The sequence below is a fragment of the Carex rostrata genome, chromosome 1 (genome assembly GCF_964058835.1).
Source record: "Carex rostrata chromosome 1, lpCarRost1.2, whole genome shotgun sequence".
Taxonomy (NCBI): domain Eukaryota; kingdom Viridiplantae; phylum Streptophyta; class Magnoliopsida; order Poales; family Cyperaceae; genus Carex; species Carex rostrata.
Window position 1 is genome coordinate 13,079,749 of NC_135918.1, and position 13,173 is coordinate 13,092,921.

The following is a 13,173-nucleotide window of genomic DNA, read 5'->3' on the forward strand; positions in this document are numbered from 1 at the left end:
GAATGAAGTTGTTAGAGCAAAAGATGGGAACTCCTTGTGCTCTTCAGGATATATAGTTTATAGGATTATTAAATTATTAGTTGACTAGTTATTATATTATTATGCCCTAAAAATCATCTTATGTTTACATATGTCATTGCTAGTTGAATCTCTTCGTAGCGATCTGTTTATTAGTTGACAACAAATCGTTTGATTGAAGACGATATAGTTTTTTAAAGCATAGCTTCATTATTTAATACCAGTATTGTGACTGGCCGTAGTAAAGAAGCCTATCTTGTCCCTTGTTTTTGTTCCAATTCTTTTCTTATTTTGACTCAGTTGTAAGATGATATTTTTTTTTTCCAAAGGAGAGAGAATAGTAGTTCTTGTTCCGATTTTCTATGCCATCTTTGTTCAAAAATTAACAGAAGGGAAACTGTTGAGAATAATTGACCTCAAGTGAGACTCACCATTGATCAAAATCAAGGGCCAAGATTAATTAATCATTAAAGCAAGAGAGTAGGTGATAGAGCTGTACCAATAAATATCACAAATAAGAATAGTACCAATAGTTTTTATATATATACGGGAGTCATGTACAATAGGGTTGGTAATTAATTGTACGCGGTTCTAAAACTGTATGTAAACACACTAATCATATACGGTTTTATTAAAAACCCTGTAAAATTCATATTTTTTTCGCTCCTGATTACAGTAAATATATTGACAATTTAAGGGAAAACCAAATCGTTTACTCCTACATATAAATTGAAATTCTAAGCACCAAGATCCATTTAGTTAATTTAAAATTTATTTGGTATAAGTGTACTTCTGAATATGTTTATAGTGTATCCAGGAGTTTAAAATTGGTACAGGATAAATTTGGTTTATTAATTCGTGCGTTGGAACTAGTCTTTAAAGCTTAAATACTGAAATTTGGGCCAATTGGGCTGAAATCCTGAGTACATGAAATACCTGTTTTGTTAGGCTGAATGACTTTTTCATGCTGGTACTATTTTGTACAAGGCAGATCCATTAACTTCGTTATTATGAGCACATTATCTGATCTTTATTTCTCATGAACCTAACGGATGCTAAATCTTCTGGACTATGGAGAATAGCGGATCCAAAACAGGAAAAGGATGACCGTCCGATTGGAACCCTCCTAAGACCATAGCGGATCGCAACAGCACGGGCCCGTTATCCTTCCACCGTTGAGAGCGAGAGGTTTTCGCTGCTCTGTGAAACCAGCCTCACGCATTCCCCCCTCCTCTAAGATCCACTCAACTCAGGCCTTCGCCTAAGCTGCTTGGATCAACTGCCCAACTTGGAACGGGCGGACCGACTGAGAGCGGATGAGATCCGGTCTACGGAAGTGAACCAATCGTTCGAATCATCCTGCCTCCGCTTGGATTACAAGCCCACGCTACTGAGCTCGGCGATTGTTGAGTATCGCGAAGGATATATAAATGCTACACTAGTTTTACTATTATCCTAGTGGGACTTAAAATTCTCAAACCGGAATAAATCTCCAAATCCGTGTAGATTAGATGTGGAATTGCTTCATGCAACCTTTCATATAGCATTTGAAAATGAGTGTTATTTTGGATTTGTTGAATGGATCTGGAACTCTGCGTGCTTCGGCTCCCTTATCATGGAGCTCTGTGCACTGAAGAGATCGAGAGGATTGCCAATTGGTGTTGCACCTTATGTGTTTGCTGAAATGCCCTGAGTGGCATTGCCCCAAAGCATGGATATTTGCCTGGTACTTGCCCTTGGGGACTCGTTTTGTATACTGCTATCAAAGCTGTGGTATGTGACAATGCAGGGACTGTTACATGGGGGATGGAATAGCGACATAGTTTTTAACTGTTAAAATTATCTAGGATCTTAGGTATCGAGAGAAAATCGAGTCATTCATTCTACGAAATCCTCTTTGGTCAAGGTATGCTCTCGGTTGAACTCAGTCGAATTGATGCACAAGATTCTTCAGATGAAAATAGAAGAATTATTGTGCATGGTTCATCTCAAAACTCAGTAATTGTGTCCATATGTTAATTTGCTTTTTCTGTATGTTTAGTAGTAAATGCCAGTTATTTATTCATAAAAGAAATTTCACACAATTACTTGTCAGATAGCCACATTAATTACTGAACTCTAATGGAGACATGACTGTACTTGATTGTTGTTCTTTTACTCCTGTTTTTTGTCTTCATATGTAGATGGTTTAATAGATAATTAGATTCTTTATTGTTTCTTTACATATCAGATTTCGTCTGTTAATATTTTTCTTAGATTTAATTGTTTACAATGATTAGTGTATTGTATGTGTATGTGTATGTGTACCAGAGACAGCAGTGCCACCGCCATAGATACAATTGTACCATATTCCCTGCACCATGAATAGTACCTACTGAGATAGAGGAGTACCACTCCATCAAGTATCCATAGCAAAGTAACAAAATTCAGTTACTTTGCTAATATCAAAACTGGTATATGGTTGGTAAAAATAGTGAATTTGGTCATCTAATGCAATATGTACAAGACTGGTACTGCTGCCGGTTAATTCATGCCAGTAAATCTAATTATGCATGGGGACATGAGAACTTGTTCATAAAGTAGCAGCATCATAATTTAGGCATGACCAATGTATTATGTATCACTGAAATGTAGCATATCATGGTACCATACTACCATACTGCCAGTGCCAGTACTTTAATGGAAATCATGCAACAAAAAAGAGAAAGGGGAAAGGAAATTCATGCCAAGGAGGCAACTCTGGTAAGTGGTAAGATCTATTAAGAGGAGGTTGCTTGGAGAGAATATTACTGTAATGGGTGTTGTGAAAATTTAGTGAAATTTCCTGTGATTATTACAGAGTAGAATATGGGTAAAAGAGTAAATAAACTTAGCTTGCTCCAGGCTACAACCGCCGGATGAGTAGCAGCATCACTATACATGTTTCTATGTCAGCAGCTGTCTAAACGAATTGGCAGATCAGTTGGCAAATAAGGGAAGAAAGGAAGGTCTTGCATGGAGCTTTACTGGTCTCACATATCCAACATTGAATTTATCAGAATGAATTGAAAACCCATGTAGAATATATTAGAGGTTTACATGTATTCATCTAGTTTGAAAAAAGAGTTGTGTACTTGAAAATTGGAAGGGCACTAGTGTATCAGGGTACGAGGGAATGCTGGTATTTTTACTGGTATTTGTTTATTTGGGAGGGAAATCGCAGGAATGGGTTTTATTTGGAATCTTTGTACCCTGTAATTTACTGGTTTCAATTAAAGGAATGGCCTACCGCCTACAGGCTTTATTGACAAGAAAACCAAGAAAAAAGCTTGGTTTGTAGTTCGATTTCTACACATAGTAACAGTGTTTTAAAATGCGGCCGCATGGGCCGCATATGCGTATGCGGTCGGCAGCCGTGCTCAGAATGCCCATGCGGTTTTCCATGCGGTTTTGACCATGCGGCCGCATATGCAGTCCGAATATGCGGTCATGCGGAATTTTCCATGCGGCCATGTAGTTTTCCATGCGGATTCAATGGTCTGAATTTGATATTTTTTGTACCCATCTTAATAAATAGTAAAAAAATTCAGAAAAATATAAAATTTGGTCTCCAACCACATATTAATATGGAGAATAAGATGAACGGTTCGAATCGACTGTTTGAATTTTGAAAATAAAAATATGTTCATTTTACAAATAGGTCCTTATGTCCATAGAAGCCTTTGCCATATATATATACGTGAATTTTTATTTTAAAATTGATCCGCATATATAAATCCGCATGAAAATCCGCATATGCGTCCGCATACCGCATATGCGGTATGCAGTGGCCTTCCGCATGCATGAACAAAACTGCATTTTAAAACACTGCATAGTAATGAAATCTGGTCATGACAATTCTTTAATTAGTAGCAACATTTTGTGTTTTCTTTCAGGTAAACTACAAATAGACTGGAATAAGTCACATAAATACATATCATATTATCGTATGAATATTTAACTACTTACTAGGTCTAAGTTATTCTATAAAACAGTAATATAGGCAATTGAAACTAGGGGTGCAAGCGGATCATATATGAACCGGATAGTGGTAAAAGTGTAAACCTATACCGTATTTTTTTTGTATATGAATATTGATCAGATATTAAGATATGTATAAAGATCATATATTTAATGAATACGAATATAGATATGAATATAAATCAAATACTTAATTTAAATATTATTCAATAAATTATTTTTTCATTAGAAAAATAAAAATAACATAAAATACAGATATAATTTGTATATTCGATCATAATAGTGAACAAAATATTTTTTCTCATGTTAAACTTGGTATGTCATTAAAAAATATAGATAAATGTTATGGTACCCTGAGCCATCATATCCGAGCACATCCCCTAAGTAGTTTAACAGAAAAAACTTTTCAATGTTGTCTAACTTTCATTTCCAGCACTAATATCCAAACATTTAAAACTATGTTTATAACATTTTACAATGCTACTCGCAATCATGTAAACCTCTGTTTGAAAGCATTAAAATTCTAAATCTGTATAGTTTTAACTCCTAACTACTTTTGTTTTCAAGCCAAAAACGGAAAGATTTATTTCGCCCACTCTTTTTTATTTTTTCTCTGACCATTATAATTTATTTTCCTGACGATCCGTGATGAATTTTACGAATCTAAAAATACGAACGTTTTCTATTCGATTTTATCTTTCAAATAAAATCCATGAACAAATAATTTTAAAGTCATTTTTTTAAAGTAAAACTCATGAGCACTTTAAATTTTCAAGTTTTTAAATCTCAGTCTACAACAATTAAAATTTTCAAGACTTTGTACATGAGGTTTATATGCTTTGTAAATGAGCTTTGTAAATGCAGTGTTATTGTTGAGGTTTATATGCTTTGAAGTGCTATTGTTGAGGTTTAAATTCTTTGTACATGAGGTTTATATATTTTATTCTAGAGATTTAAAGTGTTATTAATGAGGTTTATATGTTTGTACATGAGCTTTATTAGTTTATATGCTTGTAAACAGAGGTTTAAATTATTTTGAAGCAAAATTAAAAAAAAAAAAAATGAAAGTCACAAAGATTTAAAGTGGTAAAAAAAATTATGACAAAAATATAACTTGAAAGTTATTATTCATGGATCTCATTTGAAAAAAATCGGATAAAAAACGTTCATATTTTTAGATTCGCAAAATTCATCATGGATCGTCGAGAAAATGGATGAGAATAATCAGAGAGAAAATTAAAAAAAGTGGGTGAAATGAATCTTTCCGTTTTTGACTTGAAAACAAAAGTAGTTATGAGTTAAAACTATACAGATTTAGAATTTTAATGCTTGGAGACAGAGGTTTAAATGCTTAGAGCATCTACATCCCTGGAACTCTTGGAGTTTCTAATCTGATGTGGCAGTTTCTAAACTAGTTTCAGGGATGCAGATGGGTTTCTTATTTAGCAACTTTGCTCCAAAGTTTTTTAATAAGAAACCGTTTATAAACTCTGACGTGGCCAAATAATTCACTGAAATTCTTTTCTCTTGTAATTTATTTGCTGATATGACAATTAAGAAACTATAATTTTAGTTTCAGGGATGTGGGGGTTTAGAAACTTTTAGAGACAAAATTTCTAAAAATTAGTTAACAGTTATTTAGAAACTCTAAGAGTTTCACGGATGTAGATGCTCTTACGAGTAGCATTGTAAAATGTTATAAACAGAGCTTTAAATATTTGGATATTAGCGCTGAAAATAGAAGTTAGATAATATTGAAAGTTTTTTCTGTTAAACTACTTAGGGAATGCGCTTAGAAATTTTGTTTAGGGTACAATTATCAACCTCCTAAAATATAATATGTCATGATTTAAAAAAAAAATTATAATATTTATTTAACAAAAATTAATCACCAACATAACCATATTTTAATCAAATGAAAGATGCCACAAAAATATTCCACTCTAAACATATGATTCTTGAACAAACGAAAAAAAAATATATATGAATACGGATCATTATATGCATTTGTATATGTATCCACACAAATGAATATCTGCAAAAAAAAAAAATACATATATAGATAGTTATCCATATTTATATCCGTATTCGTCTTCAAAAATGAAATCGTATTTGTGTATGCAAAATTCGTATATGAATTTGTATCCATAAATTATTTATATCCGAATATTCAAATCCGCACCAATTCAAATACAGATTTAAGTACGGACATATAATATCCAATTAGAACTGTAGCCCTAGTTGAAATCCCCGAGTCAAGTAATTTCATTCCCCTTAATTACTTTCCATTAAAAACATATTCACTATCCCTTTAAATATATTATTATAATTCAATACCCAATTTGATGTCCAAATTAAATATCATCAAACAAAGTATTTTATAAAATATATATAGAGAGAGAGAGAGAGAGAGTTAGGCTGGGTGTTATGGATAGCATAGAGGCCTCTATGCTACGGCTCAATATTCGAGTTTTCAAAATCCAAACGGTCGATCCGAACCGTTCATCTTATTCTCCATATTAATATCTGCTTGGAGACCAAATTTTACATTTTTCTGAATTTTTTTACTATTTATTAAGTATTTTACAAAATTGTTGATCCAACGGTGGCTCCACAAAACAGTAAAACCGTTGGATTAGCGATTTTCAAAGTGACTTAATAAATAGTAAAAAAATTCAGAAAATTATAAAATTTGGTCTCCAAGTAGATATTAATATGGAGAATAAGATGAACGGTTCGGATCGACCGTTTGGATTTTGAAAACTCGAATATTGAGCCGTAGCATAGAGGCCACTATGCTATCCATAGCACCCCAGCCTAACTCTCTCTCTCTCTCTCTCTCTCTCTATATATATATATATATATATATGGCAAAGGCTTCTATGGACATAAGGACCTATTTGTAAAATGAACATATTTTTATTTTCAAAGTTCAAACAGTCGATCTGAACCGTTCATCTTGTTCTCCATATTAATATGTGCTTCGAGTCCAAATTTTACATTTTTCTGAATTTTTTTACTATTTATTAAGATGGGTACAAAAAATATCAAATTTAGACCATTGAATTTTGTACCCATCTTAATAAATAGTAAAAAAATTCAGAAAAATGTAAAATTTGGTCTCGAAGCACATATTAATATGGAGAACAAGATGAACGGTCCGGATCGACTGTTTGAACTTTGAAAATAAAAATATATTCATTTTACAAATAGGTCCTTATGTCCACACTCTATATGGGTCCGGTTAATTTGCTGCCGGCAGCATTTTAGCCGGAGGTGCTGCCACTGTTTTTTCTATTTTTTGATGTTCAAATGACAAATCTAAACCGTTAGATGTTTAATCTATATTATAATCTACTTGGAGACCAAATTTTACATTTTTTGGAATTTTTTTACTATTTATTAAGCTGGTTTGAAAACCGCTGATTTCAGTAAATTTCTGCACCGTAAAAAACAGTGACTTTCAAACCATCTTAATAAATAGTAAAAAAATTCCAAAAAATGTAAAATTTGGTCTCCAAGTAGATTTTAATATAGATTAAACATCTAACGGTTTGGATTTGTTGTTTGAACATCACATGTGTTAATATAGCCCCGGAAGCACCTCGGTCGAAGTGCTTCCGGTAGCAAATTAGCCACACTCTATATATATATATATATAGAGTTAGGCTGGGGTGCTATGGATAGCATAGTGGCCTCTATGCTACGGCTCAATATTTGAGTTTTCAAAATCCAAACGGTCGATCCGAACCGTTCATCTTATTCTCCATATTAATATCTGCTTGGAGACCAAATTTTACATTTTTCTGAATTTTTTTACTATTTATTAAGTATTTTACAAAATTGTTGATCCAACGGTGGCTGCACAAAACAGTAAAACCGTTGGATTAGCAATTTTCAAAGTGGCTTAATAAATAGTAAAAAAATTCAGAAAATTATAAAATTTGGTCTCCAAGCAGATATTAATATGGAGAATAAGATGAACGGTTCGGATCGACCGTTTGGATTTTGAAAACTCGAATATTTTGCCGTAGCATAGAGACCACTATGCTAACCATAGCACCCCAGCCTAACTCTATATATATATATATATATGATATATATATATATATCATCAAACAAAGCCTATGATTTTCTCTCATATAATTGTATGACCTAGTCTAGCAGTTAGATACAGCTTATAATTATATCATAAAATAATTGTACAGCTGCAAAACTATTTGATAAACAAAAGCATAATAGCAATTCATTCAAATAACGCACGCACGTCACGTACAGTGTGTTGACAAGAAATCATAACTTGAATACATGTTTCCATTTATTTATTTTTTAAATGATATTTTTGAATCCCTTTGCAGCTGGATGTGCTCCAAACGTCATTGGAAGTACAACTAACAAATAAATTAATAACAAACATAGTGATTAATTTAAATTTTGTCTTGAAACTATGTTCAATTTGAAGGTTTTAAATCATATGAAGAATGAACCGGCTTCAATTCTTGAATAAAAATAAAGATTGTGTTTTTGCATGCTAACAATGAAGAACTTGAAAAGATTGTTTAAAGTCTTTGCAAAATTCTTCTCCAGTACTAGAAAACTTGGTGAATATATGATTATGATATAAATTTCACATACTGGAATTTCTTTAATTTAAATAAACTTAGAAATGTAGTGAGATTTACAAGGTTGGAATTCATCAAAGAGAGGTTGGTTTGATCAAGTACCTTTCTCATAAATGTATTTTAAGGCGCTTAAAAAAACAAAGAAATAAGGTAAAACATTTCCGACATTTTTAAAAATACCCAAAAAGAAAAACAAATTATTAATAATAACCAGATTTTTGAAAAAATTTAAAAAATGCCCAAACCGCCTCAAAATTCGGCTGTCCGGAATTTTTATTCCAAACCGCCTAATTTCTGGACGGTCCGAGATTTTTCTTTTTCTTTTTCTTTTTTTTTTGTGCTCAGAACCGCCTAATTTATCGGCGGTCCGAGATTTTTTTTGTTTGTTTGTTTTTTTTGCTTTTTTGCAAATCAAATTTGCATATCTGGTTAACATAGCAAAACACTTTCAAAAATCGTGAAAATTGACTGACATGTAGTCTTGACATTGTAGAACAGGACTGTGAAGTTTCATAGAAAATCTCTGCGTAGATCGTGAGATATCAGCTCTCAAAAATTACCCGAACTGCTGAATATTTCATTCTGAGCCCAACTTTGCACATCTGCTTAACATAGAAAAACACCTTCAAAAATTGTGAAAATTGACCGACATGAAGTATTGACATTGTAGAACAGGACTGTGAAGTTTCATATAAAATCTCCGAATAGATCGTGAGATATCGGCTCTCAAAAATTACCCGAACTGCTGAATAATTACCCGAACTGCCGATATCTCACGATCTATTCGGAGATTTTATATGAAACTTCACAGTCCTGTTCTACAATGTCAATACTGCATGTCGGTCAATTTTCACAATTTTTGAAGGTGTTTTTCTATGTTAAGCAGATGTGCAAAGTTGGGCTCAGAATGAAATATTCAGCAGTTCGGGTAATTTTTGAGAGCTGATATCTCACGATCTACTCGGAGATTTTCTATGAAACTTCACAGTCCTGTTCTACGATGTCAAGACTACATGTCGGTCAATTTTCACGATTTTTGAAGGTGTTTTGCTATGTTAACCAGATATGCAAATTTGATTTGCAAAAAAAACAAAAAAAACAAAATCTCGGACCGCCGATAAATTAGGCGGTTCTGAGCACAAAAAAAAAAAAAAAAAAAAAAATCTCGGACCGCCCAGAAATTAGGCAGTTTGGAATAAAAATTCCGGACCGCCGAATTTTGAGGCGGTTTGGGCATTTTTAAATTTTTTTCAAAAATCTTGTTATTATTAATAATTTTTTTTTCTTTTTTGGGTATTTTTAAAAATGTCGGAAAACATTTCGTAGTTCAAAATGGTCTTTATAGCCAAAAAAATGAATAGAAATAACCGGCCAACTTTTATGATTTTGTAAATTTATCTATTATCTTCTAAGTTAATTTGGTGAAACTTTATTATTTTAAATGTTGATTTTCTGAAAAAAAAATATTTTTTTGACAACTTTCTTGCGATAAACAGAATTCACAGATTATTTATATAACTTCCGTAAAATTAGTGTAACACATATTGCAAAAAAAAAAAAAATACACATGCATTTAACCAGAAATATTGTAGTATATAGTACACAATATAGACTAAACAAAGAGTGAGTCTATGGTAATATGCATATCATGGGTTGTTACAGTGCTACGGTTCTAAATTCAAGTTTTTAAATCCTAACGGTCGATCCGAACCGTTCATCTTATTCTCCATATTAATATGTGTTTGGAGACCAAATTTTACATTTTTTGAAATTTTTTTACTATTTTTTTAGATATTTAGAAAATCACTTGATCTGAAAATTCTGGACCATCCAAAAACAGTGATTTTCAATAAATCTAAAAAAATAGTAAAAACATTTCAAAAAATATAAAATTTGGTCTCCAAACACATATTAATATGGAGAACAAGATGAACGGTTCGGATCGACCGTTAGGATTTGAAAAATCAAATATAGAGCCGTAGCACGGTGCCAAATCGTGATATGCATATTACCATAGACTCACTCCTAAACAAATGTACAAATATTATGCATATGCATTTTACTACCAACAAAATGGAGGAGTATACAGTTGTACCAAATGGAGAGGATAATAAATTTTACAGACTCGTTTTCTTTCTCTTTTTGACACGGCCGAAAACAATATTTTAAGTTCAACAAAACAAAAATATTTTATGCATTTCGTACAAAGCCTACTTTCCCTACAAAACCCAGAGACTCAGTTGTGCAAATCACCTCAAAAAAACATTTGACACCTTCCTCTGCTTGTTCTAATATCATCGATCATATTTCTCCCCTCTATATTCCTCTCTCTAAATTTCTTTGTTTGCTATACACACAACTATAATTGATTGCACAACTCAAACACAACCATGTATCACCTACAAAGAGCCCTAAAGGTACCACGTAGCCACCCATACAAGTACATCGATCCGTACTATTACCCGGAGGAGGAGAGGAACCGGTCGAATTGTTGCGCTAAACTTTTTGGCCATGCTGTCAAGTTCATAATCGCCGTTCTTTTTTTCATTGGGGTGATTATTTTGTTCCTCTGGCTGTTCTTCCGGCCTTATCCGGTGAATGTTTACGTAGAGGCGGCACAGTTGAACAGGTTTCAAATGTTCACGTCCGTGCCGCCTTATATCAATTATAATTTGACGGCAGTTGTTAGCATGCAAAACCCGAACAAGTTCATCGGCGTACACTATGACTGGCTCGAGCTCGACTCGTTTTATCAAGATGCGCGATTTGATTGGACTGCACTACCTACCTTCTACCAGGTAAAAATATTAATCTATCATTTAAATCATGTTTGTTTGCTACAGGTTGAGTATTAATTAAATTTTGATCTTTGTGTAATTTTTCATTCATTTAATATTTTCCTAAACGTGTTGACATAATAAAGTATACTAAACCCTAGCATTTGAAAAATTTATACACTCAATGTAGCAGATGTAACATAGGAAATGGTAATAATTTACAGACTTAATTAATCAGACAAAATCATTTAATTAGGCCAAGAATTAGATCAAATGCTTTAAGATCAAACTCACTTGCTAAAAACCTAATAATTTAAATGTACATAAACAGGAACCAACAAACAGCACGGTGCTAAAAGCCGATGTAGGTGGCGGCACGTACTTCTGGCTGCGTAGCAATGGCGTTGAGGATTTCTCGAGAGAAGAAAACACGACCGGGATTTACAGCGTGAATTTGTGGCTGTATGGAGACGTCAGATACCAGTTCAAATGGGTCAAAACCAGGAAGAGGCAACTGAGCGTAAAATGTCCCGTAAAACTTAGTGTCACTGTTCCCGGGATGCCGGCCGCCTTCTTCAACAGGACAAGTTGCAACGTCGTCAGATACTGGATGAAAGCTTGATAGCAGATAATGGTGAACTGATGAGATGATGATTAGTTTGCTGATTCATAAATTGTGTACTTGTTGTTTTTAATTTCTATAATTAATTTGTTATTATTACTATAGGTTTATTCTTTTAAATTTAATTGTGAAATTGCTTGTATATGTGAACACAACATTTTTTTTTTTAGAATTTGTGAAATATATATTAAATTTTGTACTTCTTTAATTTTTTTTTTTTTTTTTGGTGAGTATTCTACCAAGAATTTTTGTTGTCTGCATACTTATACATACATAAATAAAATAGATGGAGATCTATTGACAACAAATTAACTTGATAATATTTACAACCTTTAAAAATAGTTTATAATATTGAAACCCTGTAATTGGTATTCATTATGCATATCACACATCTATAATAATTAAATTCATTACAAGTTCAAAATGTTATCAATACATGAATAGAGGCTTGACTTCTATATATTCCTTGATAAAAAAAACTAACTCAAAATTTAAAACAATCCATTTTTATTAAAGAGACGAATTAACAAAACGACATTAAAATTACATGAAAATTGCTACACAACCAATATGCCTATAATTTTTTTATTTCTAATATATTTTCTCTGTTACTTAATTTAAGAAAGCGCGTTGTCAATGAATGCCTATTTAATTTTTTTTTTGGCTGTAGAATAAATGTCAAAATTGTTAACTCAAGCCGTTGTCAATGAATGCCTATTTAATTTTTTTTTTTTGGGCTATAGAATAAAACAGTGAACTCCAAATAATTAAATTAAAGAAATTTCAATGAAGCTTGAAAAGCGTCATCGATTGCATGAATTAGTTGGTGCATAGCATGTTGTTTTTTCAATTTGCTAGCCAACCGAAAAGATTTCATTTTTTATTTCTTAAAACAATTTTAAAAGACTTTGTCAATGAAGCAACAGTTATAAGAATTTATATTTCTTTGATTATTAACATAATAACCGGTGTATTTTAGCAAATATAATTAAGTATTGCCTTTTTTGCTTGGTCCATCATGAATAATTCGTCGTCGTGATGACAAAGATATAATTTTAAATTTGAGGATATCAACCGTTAGAAATAATAAATCCTCAAATGGAAAATTTTGATATTATAATACACAATTATACAT

General features: G+C 32.3%; 1 protein-coding gene across 1 annotated transcript; it reads left to right on the forward strand.

Annotated features, from left to right (window-relative positions):
* The first annotated feature begins 10,911 nt into the window (after positions 1–10,911).
* On the forward strand, positions 10,912–12,301 carry LOC144543570 (NDR1/HIN1-like protein 10). Its single transcript, XM_078300943.1, has 2 exons — positions 10,912–11,437; positions 11,748–12,301. Exons 1-2 carry the CDS (start codon positions 11,030–11,032, stop codon positions 12,036–12,038), a joined length of 699 nt encoding a protein of 232 aa, XP_078157069.1. The 5' UTR covers positions 10,912–11,029; the 3' UTR covers positions 12,039–12,301.
* Positions 12,302–13,173: the final 872 nt, after the last annotated feature.